Genomic DNA, 27,998 nt, shown 5'->3' with positions numbered 1-27,998 from the left:
TTGGCTTTTTGTCAGTTAAGAATCATTGAATTTACTAGAGGGGCTCAGAGTTGCATGTTGACCATTAAATTGGCTTGAATTTGTTAATCATGACAAGTTTTTTCTTGTGTGTTTGCTTGCCATTTTAGTACAATTTTTAAGTCAGAAAACCCCAGAACCCAGGAGCTTCGGGGGGCTTCGCCCCACCAGGGCGCCGCACTGGACCAGCTGGGGGCCGCCCGGCTAAAATTTTCAGATAATTTCACCAGCCCCAAATCACATCCCTGAAACTGAATTCTCATATCACTCTAGGTGGGTTTTTATAAATGTTGTGTGATAGTGTTAATTCTTTTGTACTCTTGGTTTTGTTTCATCGAACCTTAATAGTTGATTATTCATGTGAATGGACAAATATTCAGTATTTGTGTTTGGTTTTTTGCAGTGATGTAAATCAAAACTGTGAGGAACGCCTTAACATTTAATGAGCCCGTGACATTATTTCACTCACCAAGTAAGAGTTAGCAACTTTTTTAACCCATGTTCATTGATGTACTCTTGTGAAAGTCATCTCTGTTTTGTGCAAATTGTATTATACAATACTTTTACTGTTCTGCATAAAACTACCGGTACTTTGTGTTTCCTTTTCCTCCTAGCTTGTCTCATCTCATTATCTCTAGCCGCTTTATCCTTCTACAGGGTCGCAGGCGAGCTGGAGCCTATCCCAGCTGACTACGGGCAAAAGGCGGGGTACACCCTGGACAAGTCGCCAGGTCATCACAGGGCTGACATGTAGGCACAGACAACCATTCACACTCACATTCACACCTACGCTCAATTTAGAGTCACCAGTTAACCTAACCTGCATGTCTTTGGACTGTGGGGGAAACCGGAGCACCCGGAGGAAACCCACGGGGACACGGGGAGAACATGCAAACTCCGCACAGAAAGGCCCTCGCCGGCCATGGGGCTCGAACCCAGGACCTTCTCCTAGCTTGTCTTGATGAAAATCACTTTATTAAAACTTCAGTTTAGACGTAAACACAAACACAAGCAATATGACTCTGGTGTCAGTTTTTCCCCCATGTTTTATGTTTGCTTCACACACAGTGATATATTATTATATAGTGGGTTTACTTACAGAGAACTTCAATCTCTGAACAAGTGTAAAATCCATGTCTGTAATTTTTAAATAAGCTACATGATTGATTATTCAGACTAATCACTAACCATATGAAGGAATACTTTGTTGTACACTGATCAGCCATAACATGGAACCCACTGAGAGGTGAAGTGAATAATGTTGATTATCTCATTACAATGGCACCTCTTAAGGGGTGTGGTCTATTAGACAGCAAGTGAACAGTTAGTTCTCAAAGTTGATGCAGGAAAAATGGGCAAGTGTAAGGATCTGTGCCACTTTTTTATGAGGGCCAAATTGTGATGGCTAGATGAGTGGGTCAGAGCATCTCCAAATCAGCTGGTTTGTGAGGTGTTCCTGGTATGCGGTGGTTAGTACCTGTTAGTATGTACCAAAAGTGGTTAAAGGAAGGACAACTGGTGAACTGGCAACAGGGTCATGGGCGCTCAAGGTTCACTGATTCGTGTAGGGAATGAAGGCTAGCCTGTCAGGTCTGATCCCACAGAAGAGCTACTGTAGCGTTCCTGAAAAAGTTCATGCTGGCTCTGATAGAAAGATGTCAGAACACACAGCGCATCACAGCTTGCTGTGTATGGGGCTGCGTAGCTGCAGACCAGTCAGAGTGCCCATGCTGACCCCTGTCCACCACCGTTTACCTGGGGAAGAGGATGCTCTATGGGTAGAAGGCAAGCCTATGGAGATGGTGTGATGCGCTGGGCAATGTTCTGCTGGGAAACCTTGGGTCCTGGCATTCATGAGGATGTTACTTTTGCCTCTTTCATACCAAAGACCAGGGTTGAATCTGGGTTATTTGACCAATGTTTAACACTTCTGTAACAGCAAGGATGTGGTCAGGTGTCAGCTGTGAATGGCAAGGAGCTGGGTTGAACCAGCAGGTAACATGATGAGTTACACCTGTGTCTAATTACTGGCTGTCTATTAATGTGTGTTTCTGTGTGTTTTGCAGATGGCCAGTAACGAGACTGAGCTGTGTTCTCCAACGTGTGCGTATGTTATTCACTGAAAGGTTTTTATTATATTTTCATTATTGCAAACAGACAAATGTTTTTTCCCCTCTTACCCATATCTTATTCTTTTTTTATATTTGTATATGCAAATACATAATTTAATTTATCTAGAAGTTTTTCTCTATTTCTATTCTCTGTTTACCCTGTAATGATGATATTGGAATTTTAATTTCCCTGAGGGAACCCGCCCAAAGGGATCAATAAAGTTCTATCTAATCTAATAATAATAATAAATAAATAAATGAAATAAAAACAAGACAGGCAGGTAAGTAGGTAGGCAGGGTAGGCGACTCAACACATCTGTCCACCAAAACTATCCCATTTTTCTTTCATCATGTCATTTTCACAGTTTAATCTCCCCAACATCATCTCGCACGCCACAGTCCCCATCATCTGGGTTTTCCACATATTCAGTGTAGGAGCTTGAGGCTCCCTCCAACACCTCAGAATAGTCCGTGCACATGCCAGTTTTTAATATTCTAAAAATATATTTGTTTAACTGGGGTACCATAGTTCTGTCTCCGAGGAGACATAATCTTAGTGACCTGGGAAGTTCACAATTTAACCATTTGCTCATATAATCTATAACATTTTCCCTTAAGGGGAGGATCTTAGAACATTCCCATAATACATGGATATAAGTGCCACTTTTTTCCCCAACACTTCCAGCATAGATCATTATTAAGTAAACCCATTCTGGGCTTCCGGTGACATCGTGATGGGAGCAACAGCCTGATCTTTTAGCTCCTGAGGAGAACTTAAAAAAACCTAGCCAAAATTTATTCATTTACAATACGTGTAATTTATACTACTCACAACAAGTAAACATGATGTCTGCTCTTCGAAAGGAAGCAGAAAAGCAACTGAAAAAAAGTAAAAGCGGCAAGCAAAACCAAAACGATACAGAACTCAGTAAAGACGACAACATGGCGGGCGTACTAGAAGAGCTGCGTACGTTAATAAGAGAGCATGCAGAGGCCTCTAAAGAAACCAGAGAATCATTAGTTAGAGTGGAATCCGCTCTGAGTGAAATTGCTGAAAGAACGTCAAAACTTGAGCGGCGTATGACAGAAGTTGAGCAGAGATTGAGCGACACAGAAGATAAAGCACGACGACACGAGAGAGCCCTTCGCTACCTATTACAACGAGACGCTAACCTCTCAGCTAAATGTGAGGACCTAGAATCCAGAGCAAGATGGAATAACCTCCGAATTTATGGGGTGAAGGAGGGCGAGGAAAAGGGCCATATGGTCGGCTTCATAACCAACCTTATTCAAACCTCACTGGCCCTACCAGAAGAACTGAACCTGAACATAGTGAGGGCGCATCGCTCATTGACCATGAAACCGAAAGATTCAGGCCCACCGAGATCCATTATCGTCAGGTTCCTCGACTACAGAGTCAAAGAAACAGTCATCCAAGAGGCATGGAAACACAGAGGGGTGACACATGAAGGACAAAAGATATTCTTCGACCAGGACTATACAACAGGTATACAGAGGAAGCGTAAACAAGTAAGAGATGTGATAAAACGGCTTAAAGAGAAGAATATAAAAGCACAGTCACCTTTCCCCACGAAGCTGAAAATTCACCTGGAATTGGGAGTAAAGACCTTTGTGACCCTCGCGGACGCCTCAACGGTACTGGAAGAAATGGGTATTCATGTTCAAGTTGACCAACGGGAAAAGCTCCAGACGGAACTTTTGCACAATAACTGGGCGCAAGCACCCGCGACAAACAGGGCGAACGTAACTATGACCAGCGTGGACCTGAAGTGCTTTCTGCATGATGAACAATGAGCTAACAAGAATAACTGTGAGTAGTAAAAAACCGTATCAGGACATGACATAGCTGACTGTTTAAAAGATATTCTGGCTAGCAACAGTTTAAAAAACCTGAGTTAAAGTTTTCCTCATGCGAGGAGTTTCACTTTCGCACCATCTCCTGTAGGCCTAGGCTATTTATTTATTTATCTATTTTTTAAAATAATTTTTTTATTTTTTTCTCTCTCTCTTCCCTGGAGAGGCCTTAGCACAGGCAATGTGCATGCCTAATTGCGAAAACACTGTGTGAACATCCCCGGCGAGAATGTCACAACTCTCCGTCCTTGTTGAGACTGATTTTACGTTCTTCAAGTCGGTCGGGTTTTTGGAAGTCAGTTTTGTTGTTCAAAAATTGTGTTTATTTTTCAAGGAATTAGATGTTACCGTACAATATTTCTATGCGATCATGTATGTCTTACAAATACAGGTACACTTTTGGGAAAATATGTTTTTGATAATCAGCTTAAAGAGGTTTTTATATCCACATGGATAAATTAATTATAACAACTTACGACGTCCATGGACTAAACCATCCAATCAAAAGGAAAAAAAATAATCACTCAATTGAAAAAGACACAATGCTCAGTTGCATTACTACAGGAAACACGTTTAACAGAGATTGAGCATACAAAATTAAGAGGAGAATGGGTGAACTTGGTACACAGTGCTTCAAATGGTAAAAACAGAGGAGTCGCCATCTTAATCAGTAAAACTTTGGCCTTTTGCACCGAGAAAGTAGTGCAGGATAAATCAGGAAGATATGTCATGGTGATTGGGACCGTTGGAGGCATAGAGATATCCGTCTTGAATGTATATGCCCCAAACGAATATGATTCAGGCTTCTTCAGGGAAATTGCTAACATCATTGCAGATAACTCAAGGGGTTTACTAATAATTGGAGGAGGTTTTAATGCTGTATAAAATGGGAAGTTGGACAAGACGCCACCAGAAAAAGGGCTGCAGAATATAAAGACGCAGACTTTGAATAATCTGTTCTCTGGATTAGGACTTATAGACCCGTGGAGAGCTAAGAATCCAAAGGGGAAAGATTTTAGTTTTTTCTCCAAGGTTCATAATAGTTACTCAGGGATTGACTTTTTCTGTCTCCCCCAGCAATATATATATATCTCATCTCATTATCTCTAGCCGCTTTATCCTTCTACAGGGTCGCAGGCAAGCTGGGGCCTATACCAGCTGACTACGGGCGAAAGGCGGGGTACACCCTGGACAAGTCGCCAGGTCATCACAGGGCTTATATATATATATATATATATGTCATATAGAACCGATAACTCTGAGTGATCATGCTCCTGTGATACTGAAAGTAGATTTAGGTGCTCATTCCTTTTTCAGATACTGGAGGTTAAATGCATCACTACTAAACAATGCAGAAACAGTAAAAGAATTAAGACAAGACTTAAAAGAATACTTTGTTAGGTTAACGACAACAGTGAGGTTAACCCCTCCATTTTATGGGAGGGTGCGAAAGCAGTCATTTGAGGGAAAATTATCCAAATATCATCAAGACTAAAGAGACAATGACTGGAGGAACAATTTAAACTAGAAAATAAAATAAAACGAATGGAAATACAACACAAGACCACAGGAGCAAGTAACATCTTGTCAGAGCTTAAAGAGACATGAAAATCCTTAGATAAGCTCTTGTCTTATAAAGCAGAGGGAGCCTTAAGGTTCACCAAACAAGGATATTATGAAATGGGGAATAGAGCTGGCTGCCTTCTAGCTTTCCAACTACGTAAAGCTCAGGCCGATTGTACTGTCTCCAAAGTTACTCATCCTGCTATTGGAAAAATGGTATCTCACCCTAAAGAAGTGGCAGATGCCTTTGCCTCATTCTATCAGAACCTATACAGAGAAACTAAACCAAAACCAACACTAGACAACATTGAGACCTTCCTTGCTAGTTTGGACCTCCCTTCATTACCAGAAGAGGCGTCAAACCAAATGATATCAGCAATCACTGAAACAGAAATAAGAGAAGCAATAAAAAGGCTGAAAAACAATAAATCCCCAGGTGTGGATGGATTATCAGGAGAGTTCTATAAATGCTTTGTAGACGACCTAATACCAATACTAACAAGGGTCTTTAGATACTCTCTATCTCAGGACAACCCTCCCGAGACATGGTCACAGGCTATAATATCTGTGATTCATAAAGAGGGAAAGGACCCAACACTCTGTGAGGGCTATAGACCCATTAGTTTGATTTGCAATGACCAGAAATTACTGACCAGTATTTTAGCACAGAGAATTCAAAAACATATTACAAACCTGATCAATCTGGACCAGACAGGGTTCGTACCCAATAGACAGGGAGCAAATAATATCAGAAGAACCCTAAACATTATTGCATGTGCCAAGAAACAAAGGCAGACTTCTATGCTGCTTAGTTTTGATGCTCAAAAAGCATTTGATACTGTAAACTGGGACTTTCTGAACAAAACATTATCTGTGATGGGATTTCATTCAAAGTTTGTAGACTGGGTCAGAGTCATGTATAAAAATCCACAGGCACGTGTCGGAGTAAATGGTTGCTGCTCTGAGTTTTTTGACGTACAGAGGGGGGTGAGGCAGGGAGATTGCCTAAGTCCCCTGCGCTTTGCTATAAATATTGAGCCATTGGCAGCCTCCATAAGACAAAATGTGGATATGAAAGGAATTAGAGACATGAGTAATAGAGAACACAAGACATCACTCTGTGCAGACGATTTATTGGCCTATATAGCTGACCCAATAGTCTCTGTTCCTTCACTAATGGATACATTAAAAAGTTATGGACAGCTTTCTGGTTATCAGATTAACCAGTCAAAATCAGAGGCAATGATGCTAAATGGAAACTGGCCCACACAGTTATCAGGTAGACTTCACTGTCGTTGGTCATAAGGTTTTAGGTACTTGGGAATCATAATAACGGATTTAGCAAAACTATTTAAACTTAATTATGGCAAACTGATGGGCCAAATAAAAGCGGACCTTGCAAGATGGGAAATTATACCACTATCCCTCATAGGGCAAATAGAGGCGATAAGGATGAACATTATACCAAGATTACTTTTTCTTTTTCAGTCACTACCCATATATGTCTCGACTTCCACCTTCAATAAAATTGATAAATGGCTATCAAAATTTATATGGCAAAGCAAAGCACCCAGAGTTAAATTTAAAAGACTACTATGCTCAAAAGCCAATGGAGGTCTAGATCTTCCTAACTTGAAAATGTATTATTGGGCAGCTCAACTTAAGTCAATGGTTGCTTGGATATCCCGGGACACTGATACGATATGGGTAGGAATGGAACAGAGCGATTGTCCTGACATGCCATTAGACTCGATCTCATTCCTGAACCAAGATCAGTGGGGAAAGGGGAAAATTAATAATATTTGGATAAAAATACTCTAAAAATATGGTCAATTGTGAGGAAAAAACTATCCAGGGCTGTAAGGATAGCAAACAACATAGATTTCCCCCCAGCTGGACTGGATGGAGGCTTTAAGAGATGGGAAGAGGCAGATATAGTGGTTCTAGACCAGCTGTTTGAGGGACATACTCTTAGATCATTTGAACAACTCGAGAACAAATTTGATTTACCAAACCAGGATTTTTTTAGATTCTTACAAATAAGACATTACTTACACGCACATCAAGAATGGGAGACCCTTTGTAACCCAGCATCTGTTATGGAACATTTCTTTATTTCAACCATTGAAGGCACAATTAAAACAAAGTTCATATCACACATCTATAGGATATTGCAAGATGATTTGAAAAACAATAATCTGGACATCAAAGGAAAATGGGAGTTAGAGATGAACATTATAATTTCTGATGAACATTGGGAAAATTCATGTAGCCATGGACATAAAATAACCAGTAGCCCTAACTGGAAAGAGTTTGGATGGAAGATTAAAATGAGGTACTTTAGGACCCCACAGTTTACGTCAAAATGGAGCAGTACCTCAGTACAATGCTGGAGAGGATGTGGTATGGTGAGGGACCATACACGTATTTTTTGGGACTGCCCAATACTTTCAGAATACTGGAAAAACGTACAAAAAGAAATTAAGAAATGTCTGTCAATAGACATGCCACTAGAACCACAATATTTCACATTAGGGATATTACCAGAGGATCTTGAAGAAAATAACCAGGCAGATTTATTGAGAATTCTTCTCCTGATAGCAAACAGTAATTACAGTCTCCTGGTTAAAACCACACTCCCCAACAATAATACAATGGCGAGAAAGAATCCAAGATGTTTAAAATATGGAATACTTGACTGCATCATTACATTTAAAAATAGATGCTTTCATAAATAAATAAATGGGCCCCAGTTGCCTTGCATTTTAATTTAATATAATTTTTTTTCTTTGGGCCGTTTGTTTTTTTAAATTTATTTAATCAGGGTGGCACGGTGGTGTAGTGGTTAGCGCTGTCGCCTCACAGCAAGAAGGTCCTGGGTTCGAGCTCCGGGGCCGGCGAGGGCCTTTCTGTGTGGAGTTTGCATGTTCCCCCCGTGTCCACGTGGGATTCCTCCGGGTGCTCCAGTTTCCCCCACAGTCCAAAGACATGCAGGTTAGGTTAACTGGTGACTCTAAATTGACCATAGGTGTGAATGTGAGTGTGAATGGGTGTCTGTGTCTATGTGTCAGCCCTGTGATGACCGGGCGACTTGTCCAGGGTGAACCCCGCCTTTCGCCCGTAGTCAGCTGGGATAGGCTCCAGCTTGCCTGCGACCCTGTAGAACAGGATAAAGCGGCTAGAGATGAGATGAGATTTATTTAATCATTATTTATTTTTATGTCATTGTATTTATTATTATTATTGTTGTTTTTTCTCTTTTCTCCCCACCTTGAATAAGACTGTGAAAATAGCCATTTGCGGAGTAATGCCAAAGTGTTTCTAGATTGTGAATCAATCCAGTTTTGTAACATCTCTAATTGTATGTGGACTCTTGGTGTAGATTCTCATTTCACTCTGCACATGATGGGCAAGATTGGAGACCCATGGACTAATGACTCTTTCAAGACTTTCGTACCTGTGGATATACTTGCTTTTTGTTTTTATTGTACTGTATATAAGATATATGACTGCACATGATAAATGGAAATAAAAAGAAGTTCCAAAAAAAAGTAAACCCATTCTGTTAAGTCTTGATGGGGTAAAATAATATCTATGAATTATTTTATACTGAATAAATTTGCCTCTGGCTTCTCTTATGTATTCTTCAGTGTTGGAAAGAATCCCCTCCCACGTTTTTTTCATCTAGTGTACAAGACAAATCTTTCTCCCATATCATCTTGAGATTATTGCAACCATTATTATTTGTCCAAGGACACATCTCAGACCATCTTGAAGCCTTATGATGCATTTTGGGTAGTTGTACGGTAAGTAGCATTCAACCGCACTTCTATCCTGACCAACAGGAACAACCTCTTTAATACAGTGTCTAATGTGTAAGTACTTCCAAAAGTGGCCTCTGCCCTCCAAATTAAATTTTTCTTTAAATCTGATATATGAAAGAAAATTGCCATTTTCAAATAGATCATCTATTATTCTGATGTCTTTTCTTAGCCACTGAGCCCAATAGACTGTCTGTCTATCTTTATTTTCGGGTTATGCCATATGGATACATATTTTTGAGTATACTGAGAAATTTTACATCTCTTATATACCTCCTGCCAAACCATTTTTGAATGTTCTAGAATAGGATTGCTCACCTAATTTTTCTCATTTTTAACTGTTTGTGCTGGAACCTCAGTAGGTTTAAAGGGGGAGGCGAGTTCCCGCTCAGTCAGGACCCAGTCCAGGTCAGCACCAGCTTCGTCCCAATGTCCTGTAAGCTTGGACATCTCAAATGCAACACTGTAATATTTTATGTTTAGTAATGATAAACCCCCTCTCTTCTTGGACTCACATAATTTATCCAAACGAATTCGAGTTTTTTCCCCACCCCAAAGAAATTATCATTTTGTCATATCTTACTAATAGTTGCTTTGGAATGCATATGGGTATCAGCCCGGTTAGGTAATTTATTTGTGGTGCCACAACCATTTTTATTGCATTTACTTTACCCCATAATGTCAGGTGTAATTTACTCCAATTATCCAAATTAGCTTTTATTTTATTTAATACTTTTTCCATGTGGGGCGGCACGGTGGTGTAGTGGTTAGCGCTGTCACCTCACAGCAAGAAGGTCCAGGTTCGAGCCCCGTGGCTGGCCAGGGCCTTTCTGTGTGGAGTTTGCATGTTCTCCCCGTGTCCGCGTGGGTTTCCTCCGGGTGCTCCGGTTTCCCCCACAGTCCAAAGACATGCAGGTTAGGTTAACTGGTGACTCTAAATTGAGCGTAGGTGTGAATGGTTGTCTATGTGTCAGCCCTGTGATGACCTGGCGACTTGTCCAGGGTGAACCCCGCCTTTCGCCCGTAGTCAGCTGGGATAGGATCCAGCTTGCCTGCGACCCTGTAGAACAGGATAAAGCGGCTAGAGATAATGAGATGAGAATGAGACTTTTTCCATGTTAGTTGACATAAGGGAAATCATGTCTGGGTCTAATTCTATACCTAAATATTTCATCCCCTTTGGTAACCATTTGAAATTAAAAGCGGATAGCTGATCATGTGAACAAGTTTGAGACACTGGCATGGCTTCTGATTTGTGCCAATTGATGCAATAACCAGACACTTTAGAATATGCTTCAATAGTTTCTAGTAAAACTGACACAGAACTGGCTGTTTTTGGTATTTTGTAAAAACTGTCGAGTTTCTTTCAGAGAGAGAGAGAGAGAGAGAGAGAGAGAGAGAGAGAGAGAGAGTGTGTGTGTGTGTGTGTGTGTGTGTACACCATTACACCTGAAACACCAAGGAATGTACAGCACGCAAAAAATTTTTTTTTGATATATATATATATATATAAAAAAAATATATATATATATATATATATATATATATATATAAAAAATATAATTTATTGAACTGTTGCAGAAATTTAAATACACAAACTAGTTTTATACAATAAAAATAAAAACACTTTTTATTTCTTTGGAATGGATTTGACTGATAAATTGTGCAGAGTACTGTAAGCAGTTTCATGCAGCTCACAAGTTGTTCCTAATAAAGTGCTCATTTCCAACATGGAACTGCAGGAACACGAGAGTCTTCATCACACACACACACACACACACACAGATGTTCACCAAAACCTGAAAAGAAAAACATCTGGATTAATCCCCACACACTGGACTGCGGTGCTTCATGACCACCAGCATGTAATCATCTCTGCTCCAAGAGAAACATTATTATTATCTCCTGTTTATAATTTAATCCAACATTTATTCAGTCTTCTAGAAGATCTAATATTTAGCTCCAACAAATGAGAACTTCCACAAGATCTAACAGGAAAGTGAGCAGACGTTTCCTATCACATCACTGCTCTTATCCAATCCCAGGCTTTGGAGCTTTTTAAACAGTAACTCTCACTGCGGTGGGTTTGATCTCTTGTTCTACATGTAGATTTAAGTGCAGACTTTAAGAAGAAGCCGAGGTGAAGTTTACAGGAAGGACAGAAGACACGGTGTGGAGGTGGAGAGCAGGAAGGAGTGTCAGAATGAGTCAAGTGGCTCCTTAAATCACACATTTGTGGCCGTGTGGCATTAAAGAGGATCATTTTACTGAGTTTTGAGGAGAGTTGAGAAGAAAGTGTGCTGCTGATCAGAAACAGGGAAAAGCCGAGATCATCTTATTCAGACAAAAGCAGCAGGATGAAGTCAGAGACAGCAGGGTGTCACAAGGAGACGAGGTGCTCATTTACAATCACTCTCATGCACTCAGACGGGACATTTTGGAGACTCGGACTGACTCCCTGTCTTCTGCTTTCAGAGTCATTTTCAATCAACACTTTAATGAACACTAAACAACATTAAAGGTCATTGTGAGAAGGAAAAAACCCACATCTGATTAAATAGAACACTGAACATTTCCAAAACTGGTTTCATTTCATGGCCTGGTCATGTGATCTTTACTGAACTTAAACAAAAATGATAACGAGGTTAAAAGATTTTTCTTCCCCAACATTGAACTAAAAAAGTCATTACTCACCTCAGTGTCTGTAGTTTGTAATGTTTATCATCCTTAAGAGCAGAGAGCAGATTCTTTCCTGAGTCTCCGATTTCATTCCCAGACAGATCCAGGTATCTCAGGTGTGAGGGGTTTGATCTCAGAGCTGAAGCGAGAGCAGCACAGCCTTCATCTGAGACACCACACCGCCACAACCTGCAGAGACACAATGACACACTTCACTGTCTCAGTTTATGATCATCAAGATTCGCTTCATGCCTTTAAATTCGGTGTGTGTGTGTGAGAGAGAGAGAGAGAATATCACTCCATAATCGTTCAGTCTGTAGAAGAATACCTGATTAGTGTTGGATGGAAATGATTTTCATTGGTTTTGTTAAACAGACTTTCTCTGTAATTTAGAACAGTTTTATTGTTCAGTGTTGTTTCTTCCAGTGGACACATGAACAGAGACTTTAGTGAGTTCTAGAGATTTCTGCAGCTGTTCTGCTCTCCTTTGCTTTCTCTTTCTCCTCCTTCAGTATTCCACGCTGTGCTCTTGGAGTGATTTTTGCAGGATGCCTCGATCTTAGGCAGAGGAGCAACAGCACTGAATCTGCTCTGTTTGGAGACAATTTATCTTCCTGTGGACCGAGTCACACACACTCGCTCTTTACAAACGCTGTTTTAGTCACGTTTTCCTGCTTCACACATCTCTACAAAATCTCTCTTTAATCAGGGTTCACATGAACAGCTCTTTCCTGAGAAGATCAGACGGTCAGTAATCAGACTGTGTGTGTATTTTATAGAACAGGGTCGGACTCTAATTGGCTTTTGGAGAAGTCGTTATCAGAGAGGGTCACACACTTTAAAACCCAGAGTGTGGATGTTTAAATGGTTTATTCAGGACTGACAAGAACAAGTGCGAGTGTGTTTTCTTTAGACAGAATGGGTTTGTCGACTCTTCTGACTTGGATGAAGATTAGACCATGTTTTATTATTAATGAACGCAGAAAACCAGGTCATGTCAAAGGCTTCAAAAATGTTTCTGCAAACACAAGTAGTGAAATATAGATTTTTAAATCACCTGTTATTTAGAAAGAAACATTTTGTGGCTGTTCAAATTGGTGCATTTTTCAATGTATGGTAGTGTAGGAGCCATATTTAGGTTGCTGTATGACTTAGTATTTGTTGTTTCTATATGATTTAGTTTGGTAACCTGTAAAAGGAATTATGTTAGAATTATGTTAGATACTTACCTGATTGCCTTACCTGTCATGTGGTATGTAGCCACTCCCCTTGACGTGCCAGTGTGGCGCGTAACTGCGAGCTTTAATTAGTCCTTTGAATCAGGGGTAAGGTAGATGATGAGGCGGAATAGTTTTCCGACTGCAATAAGCCGAATGCATTGGAATAACCTACTAAACTAACAGAGCTTTACTTTAGTTTCCCTTTTTGATCCTTTGTTCGCAACCGTAAAGTAAACCGGAATTGTCTTAATGGAATAAACCACCATCTCATTTCATTGAACTTTCTGAGTGCTTAACTGGATTGTGTGTCGGGAACCTCATCAACCTCGCGTGGCAATATTTGTTGCAAGGAATTGCTATTTCAGGTAGAGTTTTAATTTCAGAAAATAATTCTTCTTCTTTACAGTTGTGTGTGTGTGTGTTTTCCCATGGATTGGTGATGTTTGTGAACCTGATGTTAATCATATCTGTAGAATAAAACAGAGCATAGTGGTCGTGCCCTGTGATCTCCTCTCACACACACCTATTGATCCTGTTCTCCACTTTAGCTCTGGGTTACTGTATGAATGGAACGGAGTCAGTGGGTTTACTCACAGACAGTCTGTATTTATGACTAAATGTGGAATAGGAGATGATTTTAGTGAAAGCACTACTGAGGAAAACTGCATGGGTTTAATCCTGCTGATCCACTGAGCTGCTTCTGTAACGTAGATCTGGCAACCCTGTTCAGAGCAGTGAGACGGAGACGTCCTGAGAGAATATTTACTACTTTATCCTTTTATTACTATATTACTAGGGGCCCATGGAGCAAAACTGTAGGAACCCTGTTGGTTTTCTTATAATAATAATAATAATAATAATAATAATAATCTAAAAGTATGTGGACAGAAAACTGTAACTCACACAGGCACCAAACTTGGTTTATCGGGGCCTTTCACATGGCGTAATCCTAACTGTGGATTTGTTTATGTGGCCATGTTTAAGCTTTGTGTTTGACGACCGGCACAAGTGTACACGAGTGATTGTGAGCCCAATTCAGTAAACATCTACAGATAAACTTATAGAAGTTACACAGCGAAATTTCTCCTCTGCATTTAACACCCATCTGAAGCAGCGAACACACGCACACAAATCAGCGAGCACACACACACACACACACACACGTGCAGGAAAAAAAATTATGGGTAAATTAAGAAAGAAAACAACTTTATTCATCACATCATGCAAACAGCGCCTGGGGAGCAGTTGGGAGTTCGGTGCCTCGCTCAAGGCCGTCCCATATTAACCTACTGCATGTCTTTGGACTGTGGGGGAAACCGGAGCACCCGGAGGAAACCCACGCGGACACGGGGAGAACATGCAAACTCCACACAGAAAGGCCCTCGCCGGCCACGGAGCTCGAACCCGGACCTTCTTGCTGTGAGGCGACAGCGCTAACCACTACACCAGCGTGCCGATTATATGGCTCTGTGATGCCTGCATATTTCAGCTTTTGGATGGAGCGCAATCTGCTGGTAGAATCTAAATGTTTGATCGTTTCAGAGAGATAGTACTGACTGCAGTCGTCTCGATTTTCATTATTTTTTAAAGATTTTTTTTTTTTGGGCTTTTTGCACCTTTATTGGATAGGACAGTGTAGAGACAGGAAATGAGCGGGAGAGAGAGACGGGAAGGGATCGGGAAATGACCTCGGGCCGGAATCGAACCCGGGTCGCCCGCATTCATGGTATGGCGCCTTAACCACCTGAGCCACGACGCCCCCTCGATTTTCATTATTAACCATCGCGTTTTGTCCACAGGGGGCGCTAAAACTGAAATATTGTAATATCTTAAAGGCGTCGTGCGGTAATTTCAGCAATCAGGCTATATCATGTGTCAAAATGTCGGGTTTGGTGGGTTATTCAAGCCCCTCGGTTTCCCGCGATCTCAGTGTCACGATGCGCCCGCTACAAGCATTTAAAGTTGACGCGCACAGCCAAATTTAGGCAGCCAGCCGTTAACTAGGTCAACTTATGTGTGACGTCATACCAGTAACCTCCCTTGGGTGATGCTGGCCTGTCGCCATGTTTTCTCTATAGCGTGCGTTTACCAGAGTTGTTTACATTGCGGATTTTGTGGATTTATTCAGTTTGTGGATAGTTTTGAACACTCAAAACACTATGAAATGATGTATTAATATTCTGTGATACAAAATGCCTAATCGGTGTATTGTGTTTGGCTGTAACAACGAACACTGAACACTATTTGTGACTGTTATCATCAATGGATCTGATTTCAAGGTCATGGCTAGGTATTGATAGAAAAAAAAATTATTTTTTTAAAAACACATTGTGGCAGCGGGGGCGCGGTCAAGCGCCGGTCTGTGACAGGAGGGCGGAGCCAGGGAAGGTGAGTGGCAGAAACACTACACCTGACGGTAATTAACCTGTGTTTTGTGTGTTTTCCCAGTAACCACGCCCTATTTAAGGAGGGAGAGGGAGAGCAGAGAAGAGCTCATCCCGGGACAAGAACACAGTGCGTGTGTTTCGCTAATCAGATTAAAACTGGCGGTTATACTGAAAAGTCTGGCAATAAAAAGCCTATTTGCATCTGAAGCGTTGTCCTGCCGTCCTCTGTGCTCCACCCACACTTCAGAGAGCTCTACAGTGGTGCCAAAACCCGGGACAAGGTGGAGCACCAACCTCGCAGCCCCATGGAATCCTCCCCGTTCGCGGACCTGGTCCACGCCCTCGCCACGGCTCAGCAAAGCCAGCACCAGGCGCTCGTCACGCTCCGAAAGGAGCAAGAGCAGCGCTTCGAAGCCGTGGTGCTGGCCCAGTAGGAAGATCGCGAGGCGTTCCGGCATCTCCTCGCGTCGGCAGGGTCCACCAGCGCCCCGGCCGCGGGCCCGTCTCCCCTCACCGTGACCAAGATGGGCCCGCAGGACGACCCCGAGGCGTTTCTCACATTGTTCGAGCAGGTCGCCGAAGCCTCGGGGTGGCCGATGGAGCAGCGCGCGGCGCGCCTCCTCCCCCTCCTGACGGGAGAGGCGCAGCTGGCTGCGCTATAACTCCCCGCCGGCTGGCCTACGCGGACCTTCGCCGGGCCGTCCTCCAGCGCGTGGGGCGCGCTTCCGCGAACGGGGAGGATTCCATGGGGCTGCGAGGTTGGTGCTCCACCTTGTCCCGGGTTTTGGCACCACTGTAGAGCTCTCTGAAGTGTGGGTGGAGCACAGAGGACGGCAGGACAACACTTCAGATGCAAATAGGCTTTTTATTGCCAGACTTTTCAGTATAACCGCCAGTTTTAATCTGATAGCGAAACACACACACACTGTGTTCTTGTCCCGAGATGAGCTCTTCTCTGCTCTCCCTCTGCCTCCTTAAATAGGGCGCGGTTACTGGGAAAACACACAAAACACAGGTTAATTACCGTCAGGTGTAATGATTCTACCACTCACCTTCCCTGGCTCCGCCCTCCTGTCACAGACCGGCGCTTGACCACGCCCCCGCTGCCACACACATGTTTTAAGTGTTTCTATGTATCAATCATTAATTGTACAAAATGATTTTCATACATTTATGTATTTGTCATATCTTTCTTTGTCACATGAAGTGTTGTCTTGATAACATGTGGCACATAATTTTAGCAAATAGATGACAAGATTAATTGAAAGATTTATGCCACAGAGCTGCCTTTAACTAATAATTATCACTTATTACTGACGATTGTACGTTTACTAAACAATACAATACAAAGCTCAATACTCCCAGCCTATAACATACTGAATATCAAGTTAAAATCAACCGCAATAAAAGGAAAATGATGAAAATTGGAATATCAAGGGGTCTACTGTATCAGAAGGCCCACTGCATTTCGCGAGATCGCAAGCTGTCAAGTTGCTAGAATTCAATCTTTCTAGCTATACTTTCACCCCCTACAGCTATCAGTATTACACAATCATAGATTAATCACACAGCATTCTAATTCAAGTGAAAATGGTCTTTAAAAATACACATAAGAAGTGATTTAGTCAGAGAAACCAACCAAAACAAGTCTTCAAGTCACCGGTCTTCATTCTCGTCTTCATTTCTGTCGTCGTCAGAACTGTCCTCATTTTCTTCTGAAGATGAGCGCTCAGGTTCAAATCTGTAAGGCTGGATACCACCAGGACATTCAGCTGTCAAAATCTCTACTTGTGGGCCATTTTCTTCTTCTGTATCGGTAAAATCAAAGCTAATTTCCTCAGCATCGCTCCTATTTTCTGGTGTGTCCGTCATTGCAACTGCACCGAGTGGTTACTGGTATGACGTCACGCAGCTGTTCCATTGACCGAGGGGGCGCTGCGAACGCGGAAAATTTCAAGTGATGGGCATGATCAAATAAGGACCGATTACAACCGCGGGAAGCTTTTGAAAAATCGACGGTCAATTTATTTCGAATCTCGAAAGCATTCTGGTGCAGAATAATGCGACTTTTATCGCCACTGCGTGACGCCTTTAAAGGTAGAGTGCCTTTAGCCACATGTCCCTAAATTCTCCACTATTTTTTCCTGCTTCACCATGACCCAATTCAAGATACTACGTCATGCATCACATGGTGGGCTTTCCCCGTTCACGCAAGGCATTGTGGGATACAAATTTGAAACAGGAGAGAAAAATGGAGGACGCGAGTGTGCGAATGAAACGTGAAAGAGTGACTACAGTATCGGAAAGAAAGCGAGAAGAAAAGACGTTATGTTCTATACGAAGGAAAGGAAAGGCAGGACCAAACTAATAAATATGGGCGCTCAGCGAGCACCTCGGTGTGATCAGCTGTTCGTTTAGCGACAGAATGATGGAACTGTCAGTGCACGCTCAAAGGGAAACCTGTAGATGGCAGTAATGCAACACTGTGGATGCCAGCTGCCGTAAAACCCAAAAGAAGAAGGTAAACCTGCGCATGCGCGCACGGACTTCCTCTGTCTGCTTGACTGCACCAAGCGAGCGATTTCATGCACATTATTTGCTTTAATCCCCTCAAATTAAATAACTTCCCAGCCACAGAATGGCCTGATATTTTGTGAGATATTACAGAAATAAACAGATATCACAATCACCACATTTCAGACGGAACTAAGTTTCACTGATTTTATGAAATCGAAAGGCCGTCTCGCTTTAAGAACCTCTTGGCATTAACGTCTCATTTTAGTTTTCAAATTTTGTATTCCCGAGATCATTTCCACCATGTCACTGCTGCTCACACAGAGGGCAGTTAGTTTGAGTCTCAGGTGCAGTTTGTGGGATTCGTTACAGTGTTGTAGTAAATTTCACAGTGAGTTCAGACACATCGCAGTCGGATCAAGTCCCATTTTGTGCTGCAGCTTCTCACATACGTCCATCTGACCCAAAGACTCTGTGACAAATCATCAGTGTGCAGTGAACAGAAACAATCTTCCTCCTCAGGACACTGATGATGAAGCTAAAACCTCTGCTTCAGTCTCACTATTAGAGAATGGGTCTTACTGAGGAGCAGGTCATGTGACTCTCAGAGAGATGATCTTACCCCAGTTTCTCCAGTTTACAGTGAGGATTCTCCAGTACAGCACAGAGACGCTTCACTTCTGAGTCTCCCAGATTATTACCGGACAGATCCAGGTATCTCAGGTGTGAGGGGTTTGATCTCAGAGCTGAACTCAGAGCAGCACAGCCTTCATCTGAGACACCACACCGCCACAACCTGCAGAGACACAATGACACACACTTCATCAACAGATTTAATACTGACTTTAAAGATGATGTGTCTGATGATGGACTGTCTCCCTTCTCTTGTCCAATCACAAGATATTATTAACTCTGACCAATTATTAAAGCTATTTTTGATTATTCTTGACATCGAGTCTACAAGAGGTGTAAAGGTTTTACTGGTTTAAGGAAAAAAAGTAAAAAGAAACCTGACTCATCTGTGTTTCACAGGGTTTTCATTAGTAACCGATTGCCGATCGAAATCATCGGTTGTAATGACGTCTGAATCGGTTGTTTTTTGGCCAAATGCAATTTTCCCGTAATTGTTCAAACTTTCTCGTTGGACTTACTTGATAAGGAACGCTGTTACCTGCGCGCCGTTTGGTTGCTGAGGCTGTGTACATGTGACTAGATAAAAGGTGGGAACCGATTGGCTAATCCTTCTTATATCGTCCAATCATTTAGCGCGTATTAAATTATAGCATATCACTTGGTTCCCACATGGTAAGATGGCGACCCTATACTGTATGGTATAGCATGATGGCGACCATGAAAAAATGAAAGCGAACGCTGTTTAATTTCGGCTTCGCAGAAAAAACTGGTAAGTCTCGCGGAAAATGCCCAGCAGTGTTCTCCACGGGCGCTTTTAAAGTGGCGCGCTGCCCTTCCCTTGGCCAACCCCCCCCCCCCGTGACTTCATCAGTATTCACCAAATAAATCATAAAGTGTTTGCTTTATTATAAACTTGAAACTATTTAACACACAGAAGACCATTAAACGAATGCATACGGGGCGACCTGAAGTGGCCAAAATAACGAGCCAGCAGCTAAATAACTCTGCAGGTGTTTGTAGCGTTATTGTGCAATGGGTACGCTTATCTATAGTCTTTTCTGACCCTACACCATTACAGTAATCATATAACAGCACACACACACACACACACACAAGTTAAGTTCAGATCTTTTATTTTATGTATCTGTGATCGTGCAGGCGAGAGCTGCATTTTCCCGTTGCTTCAGTGTTTGTTTACTGCAGGACTTCCGGGTTCCTGGGTCAAAGGACCCGAACTACGGAGGCCGGGGTGGCTTTGTATTGTATTGACTGTATTGTATATTTTTAGAATTTGGATCTCTTATTTTGTATATTGTGTTATCCACTTCTTGTTTTGTAGCTTTCTTGCCAGGAGTTTTGCTGATTTTGAGCCAAAATCAGCAAAACCAGCCATATCGCTGCCCTCTTTATTCTCCGGTATCTAGAGCTGTGCAATATATCGTATTTTTATCACGATATCGATATTGGTGTAAAACGATATCAAAATTCATAATATCGATATGAAACGATTTGTCATCATTTGTCGAAAGGGACGTGCACAATATTTCTACAATGGCAATAAAACAACAATAACATTGACGTGACAGTAAGGTAAAACGAACCCTTCTGTCCCCTAAGGCACACCGTAGCCTTGCATACGTCATCCATTCTACTCCCGCGATATCTCCGCAACAGTAAAAAATCAGTTCTTCTGTTTTCATACGTGTCGGGTGATTTGATATATTGATTTCTTAATATGTTGTTTGATTTGCTTGCTAATAGTTATAATAATACAATTAACATATATTTACGTCATATTTTTGGATGTGGGACTGGGTAATGTAAAAATGGCATCTACGGAAGAAAACAAGCACAACAATATTAGCACATATCCAGCTTGCTAGCTGTGTTAGATGTGTTAAACCGTGTGGATTTAAGTGGAATAATTGCGAGTCGTCCTGTGGTCAAGGCAGCGTTTTAAGGTAAGGCAATTGGGTTATTAATGTTGCCCGCCGCGGCATGTTTACTTGGGTTCATTTGATTTTGACTTGTGCATCTGCAGCTAGCATCATGCTTTGAAGTAGGTTCTGCTAAGGACGGGTTTATTGCGCGATGTAGACGGACTCAGATGTAATTACATTGTTTTTAAAATTCCGTGCGCTTAAAACAGTGTCCCCCTGCTAATCATGTAGCCCTAATCATGTGTTGCTTTTACTTTTCTTAATGGCGAGTGAAATATCTCTGCAAATGGTATTTCAATGCTGACATGCCAAAAAGATAGCGGAGTCCACATTTGGAAGATGAAGGAAGAGAAGCCTATTTTCATGTATGTTAATTCTTAAGGACTTGTCTCTATATTGTGTGTGTTTAATGTTGGTGTCTTAACAACACACAAGCTTACGTTGTTGTGTGTGTGTGTGTGTGTGTGTGTGTGTGTGAGAGAGAGAGAGAGATTTTATCCTTGGCTGGCTACGAGCCAGTGTGGACGTTACGCAGTAATCACTGGTAATACCAGCGCTGGCTCCATCCTCTGTGATCGGAAATGTTGAGTGAGGAGAACGTGAGCCTTGTGCAGGCTATAGGACCTATGCAAAGTACGCGCTTGCACAGTAAATAGTTTAAGTAAAAGGCGTTTCAGGGTACAACGGGAAGGGTTGACAGGTAGCCTATGAGGCCTGTACTATAAAAATGTGGCCCGGTGCCTCAGGTGTTGATGATCAGGGCTTTAAAAAAAAGGTGCATAAATATCGTTTTAAAAATCGCGATATCGATATTTACTGAAAAAATCGTGATATTGATTTTTTCCAATATCGAGCAGCCCTACCGGTATCCCATAGATCCTTACGTTATATCTCTGCGCTCGACCCTCCCGGTCAATTAGCTTAGCCTCCAGATTAGCTTGGCGCTGTGCTAGCATCTTAATTAACGTTGATGCTGCCTGAAGTACCATCTCGGTTTCTTCGATTCTCTCCTCCGCTTCATCTAGTCTGTCGTTTGCTCTCTAACTGTTTTTTAATGTCTGATAGCTGTGGCCAGTCGTCTCTTCTGAACTCCCGTATTTCTTTGAGGATACTTTGCAGGCTAGCTTCAGAGCCATCATCACCATGTCGGTCCAGTCCGAGGGGGTTTTGGCTTCGGTTATCTCGTCTTATTTCAGACTCGCTTTCCATCGTATTTGTAGTTGTCCTACTTCTAGCTGTAACCCCTCTCTCCATCGTGAAGCAAAACACGCACTTGAGTTGATCAAGTAGAGTTTTGGGGGGTTATTTCAAAAACCGTCAGGGAGCTCGTAAACTACACTGCCATCTTCTCTATGGCGGAACTGGAACCCTCAGGTGCAGTTTGTGGGATTCATTACAGTGTTGTAGTAAATTTCACAGTGAGTTCAGACACATTGCAGTCGGATCAAGTCCCGTTTTGTGCTGCAGCTTCTCACATACGTCCATCTGACCCAAAGACTCTGTGACAAATCATCAGTGTGCAGTGAACAGAAACAATCTTCCTCCTCAGGACACTGATGATGAAGCTAAAACCTCTGCTTCAGTCTCACTATTAGAGAATGGGTCTTACTGAGGAGCAGGTCATGTGACTCTCAGAGAGATGATCTTACCCCAGTTTCTCCAGTTTACAGTGAGGATTCTCCAGTCCAGCAGAGAGACGCTTCACTCCTGAGTCTCCCAGATTATTACCGGCCAGATCCAGTTCTCTCAGGTGTGAGGGGTTTGATCTCAGAGCTGAACTCAGAGCAGCACAGCCTTCATCTGAGACACCACAACCATACAACCTGCAGAGACACAATGACACACACTTCATCAACAGATTTAATACTGACTTTAAAGATGAGTGTAGTGGTCTAACAAAGTCAAAACACTTTGGATGCTGTTTAGTTGTTACGCGCTTATCTCCAGAGGTGGACAGTAATGAAGTGCATTTACTTGAGTTCTGTACGGAAGTCCACTTTTTGAGTATCTGTACTTTACTTAAGTATTTTTTTTGGAAACTTATGACTAACTTCACTACATTTGAAAGACAAATATCATACTTTTTACTCCACTACATTTCTATCAGGGTCCTCGTTACTCGTTACAATGAAGCGGCTTTGAAAGTGGATGTTTTTTTCATTTCTTTTCTAAAACGTGATTGTTTATTCGCAGGTGACACTGAGACAGTCTATCAGTAATCACGAGGGTCACGTCACAGCCGTAGACTGGATAAAATCAAGATCAATGGTTTCTCCACAGCATTATTTGAACACGATCAGTTGATGGCAGAATGGAAGGAGGCGGTTCTTCCGGGGAATGAACGCACCCATGGCCATACCGAGAAAACATCTTTCAGTTTTCTGAAAGGAATAAAGAGTTGTTTCGTTTTAAATGTTTGCTTTGTTTACTTAAAACGAACCACATCACGGCCGATAAAAACTCGCTGTCCGACCTGCGGAAGCATATTGAGGTCTGTAAGCGTTTTATTCCAAGAGAAAGCTAGCAATGAAGTTGTCTGTGCTTTTAGAGCTAGCGATAATGTTGCAATAGCTGTGCAGTCTGGTTAGTCAAATGACTTTCTATGGATTTTCCCACTAAGTTGCCGTAGCCTTGTCCACAGCTAATGTTAACTCATAGCTAGTTAACTTGGACACTGTTAGTTAGCATGTAAAAACAGAGTTACGCGGGGGGCGCACGCGGACACGGAACATGTAGGACGTGTGCTTCAGTGCTCTGAGGCTATGTGACCCATTTGTAACTTATTTCGGCGGAATATTCGACTGTACAGCTATTTCTATCGTATTATTAACAAGTTTAGAGATCACTCGACTGAGTTATGGCTACTTCACGACAGAAACATTTGGGGAAATCCAAAAAGAGCCCTTCACAAGTCAGCGAGGCGGATGCTAGCTCGCTACAGGAGATGATGAATGCTATCAGGGACGACATATGTGGTAAAATCGACTCGCTGTCCACTGAACTGAGATCGGAGATTGCAACAGTAAGAACCGAACTGAGAAGTGCGATAACACCATTGCAACAGAAAGTGGACACACACGAGGGCACTATCAGGGAGTTGGAACATGCTGCTTCAGACCAGGGTGATCGCTTAAGCGAGTTGGAGAATGTCGTGCAAACTCTGAAAACGCAAGTGTCGCAGCTGACTGCTAAATGCGAGGATCTGGAGGGGCGTTCGAGAAGAAATAATGTTAGACTGGTTGGAATACCGGAGAATGTGGAGGGCCCAAACCCGAACGAATTTGTCTCTGGACTGTTGCAGGATATTTTCAAACTCGACCATAAACCTATCGTGGACAGAGCGCACCGCAGTTTACGCCAGAAGCCCAAGAAAGATGATCCTCCCAGACCGTTCATCATTCGTCTACACTACTATCAAGATCGGGACCGGATTCTACGCAGGGCCGGAGAGCTTTCCCCAGTCGTCTACCAAGACAGGAGTGTTGCTTTTCCCTGACTACACAGCTGCTGTGGCCAACAAACACGGAAAGTTCAGGGAGGCAAAACGCCTGCTTCGTTCCATCAAGGAGGTGAAATTCAGGCTGGTGTTTCCAGCCCTGCTGAAAATAACGCTGCCTGATGGAACTTTGCACAAATTCGACGACCCCTCGGCCGCCGAGGAGTTTATCAAGTCCATTAAACCCCTTGGACTACCCGACACAGATAATACTGCCGATGGTGAGGAAATAACCGAGTGAACTATTTTCTTCGTTATCCGGTTTATGTCATAACTCAGTCTATATTCTGAAATGCTGTTATGGTTCTTATTTGCCACTTGTTTGAATTACCCATTTAAGTGAAGTCACTGGCCTCTACGGCACGTAGGCGGCCCTGGAGTGAGCATGAGCAATTGTGCTGCTTCAGTTTGTTCGTCGAGTTTAAGGGGGGGTAAGCGCGCGTCATGTTCAGTTGACGCTTTAGCAAGGGAGGGGTGTATTTTAACATTTTTTTGTTTGTGTTTTCCTTTATTCTTTAATCTTGTGTGTTTTTGTTTTTCTTTATGCCTGCTTAAATATTTTTCTCACTTGTTGACAACCTGCAGTAGCCTACTTTCCAATGCCTTATCAAACATGTCATATGCAACAGTTCAATAGGAATGAGCTTAATTTTGTCAGCTGGAATTGCAGGGGTCTAAATGCACCAATGAAACGTAACAAAGTTCTGGGTCATCTTCGTAAATTAGGGGCACATATAGTTTATTTACAAGAGACACATCTAAAAGTGGTGGACCATATTAGATTGAGAAAAAAATGGATAGGTCAAATATATCACTCAAAATTTCAGGCCAAGGCGAGGGGTACAGCTATTCTCATACACAAGTCAGTCCCTTTTATCTGTTCTAATGTTCTAGCAGATCCAAATGGGAGGTATGTTGTTGTCACTGGCAAAATACATAATACTCCACTTATTCTTGCAAATATTTATGGGCCTAATTGGGACGATCATAATTTTTTCAAAACTTTTTTCTCTAAGCTCACAGATGTTGCAACACATTCTCTCATTCTTGGAGGGGACTTTAACTGCTGGATCAACCCAGCCCTTGATAGATCCTCAACCAAAACACACTCCTCATCCAGATCTGCACAATTAATTAAATCCATTATGGAGGAACTTCACATATCTGATCCATGGCGCTTTCTGTATCCAAATAGTAAACAATATTCATTTTTCTCTCCTGTCCACCGGACATTTACACGTATTGACTACTTTTTAATACAAAATAGTTTACTGCCCTCTGTCAAATCTGTAACCTACAATCCCATAGTAATATCAGACCATGCACCAATTTCTTTAACAATAGCCTTTCAGGGACTTAACTCTACTCGTCCTCCTTGGCGATTAAACACACGCTTGTTATCTAGTGAAAAATTTCTCCAGTTTATATCTGCACAGATTGAAATGTTTGTAGAAATTAATAAAACTCCTGATATCTCTGCATCCACTCTTTGGGAGACATTGAAAGCATATCTCAGAGGGAATATTATTTCATATACTGCATTTGAGAGGAGAACAAGAGAGGACGAACTGTCTAAGCTGATAGCGAAAATTGGGGAAACTGACAGGCTATATGCAGCCAATCCTTCCCCTGATTTATATAAAGAACGCCTTACCTTACAAGCAAACTTTGACATTTGTTCTACACAGAGGGAGGAAGAAATGCTATTTAGGTCTAAATGTAAGTATTATGAACAGGGTGATAAGGCAGGACGGCTGCTTGCGCTCCAACTCAAAAAAGAAGCATCTTCCCACCAAATACTCCAAATTAGGACCCCTATAGGGCTAACAACGGACCCAAAAGAAATTAATGATTGCTTTAAGGATTACCACAGCTTGCTATACACTCCAGAGCACACACCAGATTCTTCTGAATTTGATCTCTTTTTTGATTCCTTGGACATTCCAAAGGTGGATGAGGAGGCGGCTAGTAGTTTAGACCAACCTCTATCTGTGGAAGAACTTAAGATTGCAATGGCTTCAATGCAGGGCGGTAAATGTCCAGGGCCTGACGGCTACCCAGTAGAATTTTATAGAGCATTTTTTCCATTATTGGCCCCTTTGCTTGTTGATATGTACAATGAATCTTTTGAAAACCATACTCTCCCACCCACTCTTAATCATGCCACTATATCTTTGATTCTTAAAAAAAACAAAGACCCACTGGACTGTGCCTCATATCGGCCCATCAGCTTGTTGAATGTGGACCTAAAGCTACTTTCTAAACTGTTAGCACTTCGCTTAGACCCTATACTGCCGACCATCATATCCCCAGATCAGACAGGGTTCATTAGACATAGGCATTCATTTTATAATCTAAGGCGCCTTTATAATATTATTTATAGTCAACTCTCATCCACCACCACCGAAGCCCTGATTTCTCTTGATGCTCTGAAAGCATTTGACAGAGTGGGCTGGCCGTACCTGTTTCACACTTTGCAACAATTTGGTCTTGGACAAAAATTTACCACCTGGGTTCAGTTGTTATACTCTGCTCCAAAGGCCTCTGTCAGGACTAATAATAACTTCTCTGAATACTTCCGCCTACACCGTTCCACTCGACAAGGATGCCCTTTAAGCCCACTTTTGTTCGCTATAGCAATTGAACCTCTAGCTATCCTCCTTAGATCCAACCAAGATATTGCGGGCGTGTCTAGATCAGGTATAGAACATAAGGTGTCACTTTATGCTGACGATCTTCTGCTTTATGTGTCAAACATCTCCACATCCATACCTGCTGCACTTCAGTCCCTCACAGCATTTGGCTCTATATCAGGCTACAAATTAAATCTTAGTAAGAGTGAGTTTTTCCCTATAAATGCTGCAGCTCGAGCATATCCTACTCACACTTTTCCATTTAAGATAGCAAATCACAGATTTACTTATCTGGGAGTGCAGGTCACAGAAAAGTTTCAGGACTTGTTTAAGTTTAATTTTGGAAGTTTGCTATCCCGTGTACAAAATGACTTTGAAAGGTGGTCAATTTTACCCCTATCACTGCCAGCTAGAATTAATTCTGTTAAAATGAACACCCTACCTAAGTTCTCCTATCTTTTCCAGACCATCCCCATATTCCTCCCGCAAACATTTTTTCGTAAGATTGAGAACGTAATAACAGAATTTATCTGGAATGGAAAAACACCCAGAATTCGTAAAGCGCTCCTCCAAAGGCCTAAGAGACTTGGAGGCATGGCATTGCCTAATTTACAGTACTATTATTGGGCTGCCAATATTAGAACCTTACACTTCTGGTTGCATTTAGACACTCTCAGTCCACAGCCTACCTGGCTTCAGATGGAAGCTTTATCATGTAAACCCACTTCTTTGAAGGCCTTATTGTATTCCCCGCTCAGATTTTCTCTGTCTCCATACACTAAAAATATTTGTGTTAAAACCTCAATGAGAATTTGGAACCAGTTCAGAAAGCATTTCAATCTGTGTGATATTTCCATCCTCTCTCCTCTCACTTCAAATTTAGTTTTTCCACCTTCATTGATTGATGGAGCATGGTCCTTATGGTCTAGGTTAAGTATCAAATCTTTAAAGGATCTGTATATAGATGGGGTATTTGCATCATTTCAGCAATTGTCTGAAAAATATTCCTTACCTGCATCACATTTCTTTAGATATTTACAGATACGCAGCTTTGTGAAATCCTTATATCCCAATTTCCTTAATGTGCCATCTGCTAACCCCATTGACT

At 42.0% G+C, this 27,998-nt stretch overlaps 1 protein-coding gene and 1 long non-coding RNA gene across 2 annotated transcripts in view; one reads left to right on the top strand and one right to left on the bottom strand.

Moving 5' to 3' along the window:
- LOC132900344 (uncharacterized) lies at positions 1-9,118 on the top strand. Its single transcript, XR_009656772.1, has 4 exons — positions 1-291; positions 422-490; positions 2,085-2,144; positions 8,950-9,118. It is a non-coding gene; the product is annotated as an uncharacterized LOC132900344 (long non-coding RNA).
- A 1,809-nt stretch (positions 9,119-10,927) lies between these two features.
- Positions 10,928-27,998, bottom strand: part of LOC132900336 (NACHT, LRR and PYD domains-containing protein 3-like) — a 37,131-nt gene continuing 20,060 nt past the window's right edge. The window contains exons 9-12 of the mRNA XM_060942366.1: positions 22,411-22,584; positions 18,811-18,984; positions 12,083-12,256; positions 10,928-11,187 (exon numbers count right to left, since the gene is read on the bottom strand). Coding sequence (XP_060798349.1) covers positions 11,178-11,187; positions 12,083-12,256; positions 18,811-18,984; positions 22,411-22,584 — 532 coding nt within the window. The 3' untranslated portion in view covers positions 10,928-11,177. The remainder of the gene's footprint in view (positions 11,188-12,082; positions 12,257-18,810; positions 18,985-22,410; positions 22,585-27,998) is intronic.

This window comes from Neoarius graeffei, chromosome 16, assembly GCF_027579695.1.
Source record: "Neoarius graeffei isolate fNeoGra1 chromosome 16, fNeoGra1.pri, whole genome shotgun sequence".
Taxonomy (NCBI): domain Eukaryota; kingdom Metazoa; phylum Chordata; class Actinopteri; order Siluriformes; family Ariidae; genus Neoarius; species Neoarius graeffei.
This window is presented reverse-complemented; position numbering and strand designations above follow the sequence as displayed.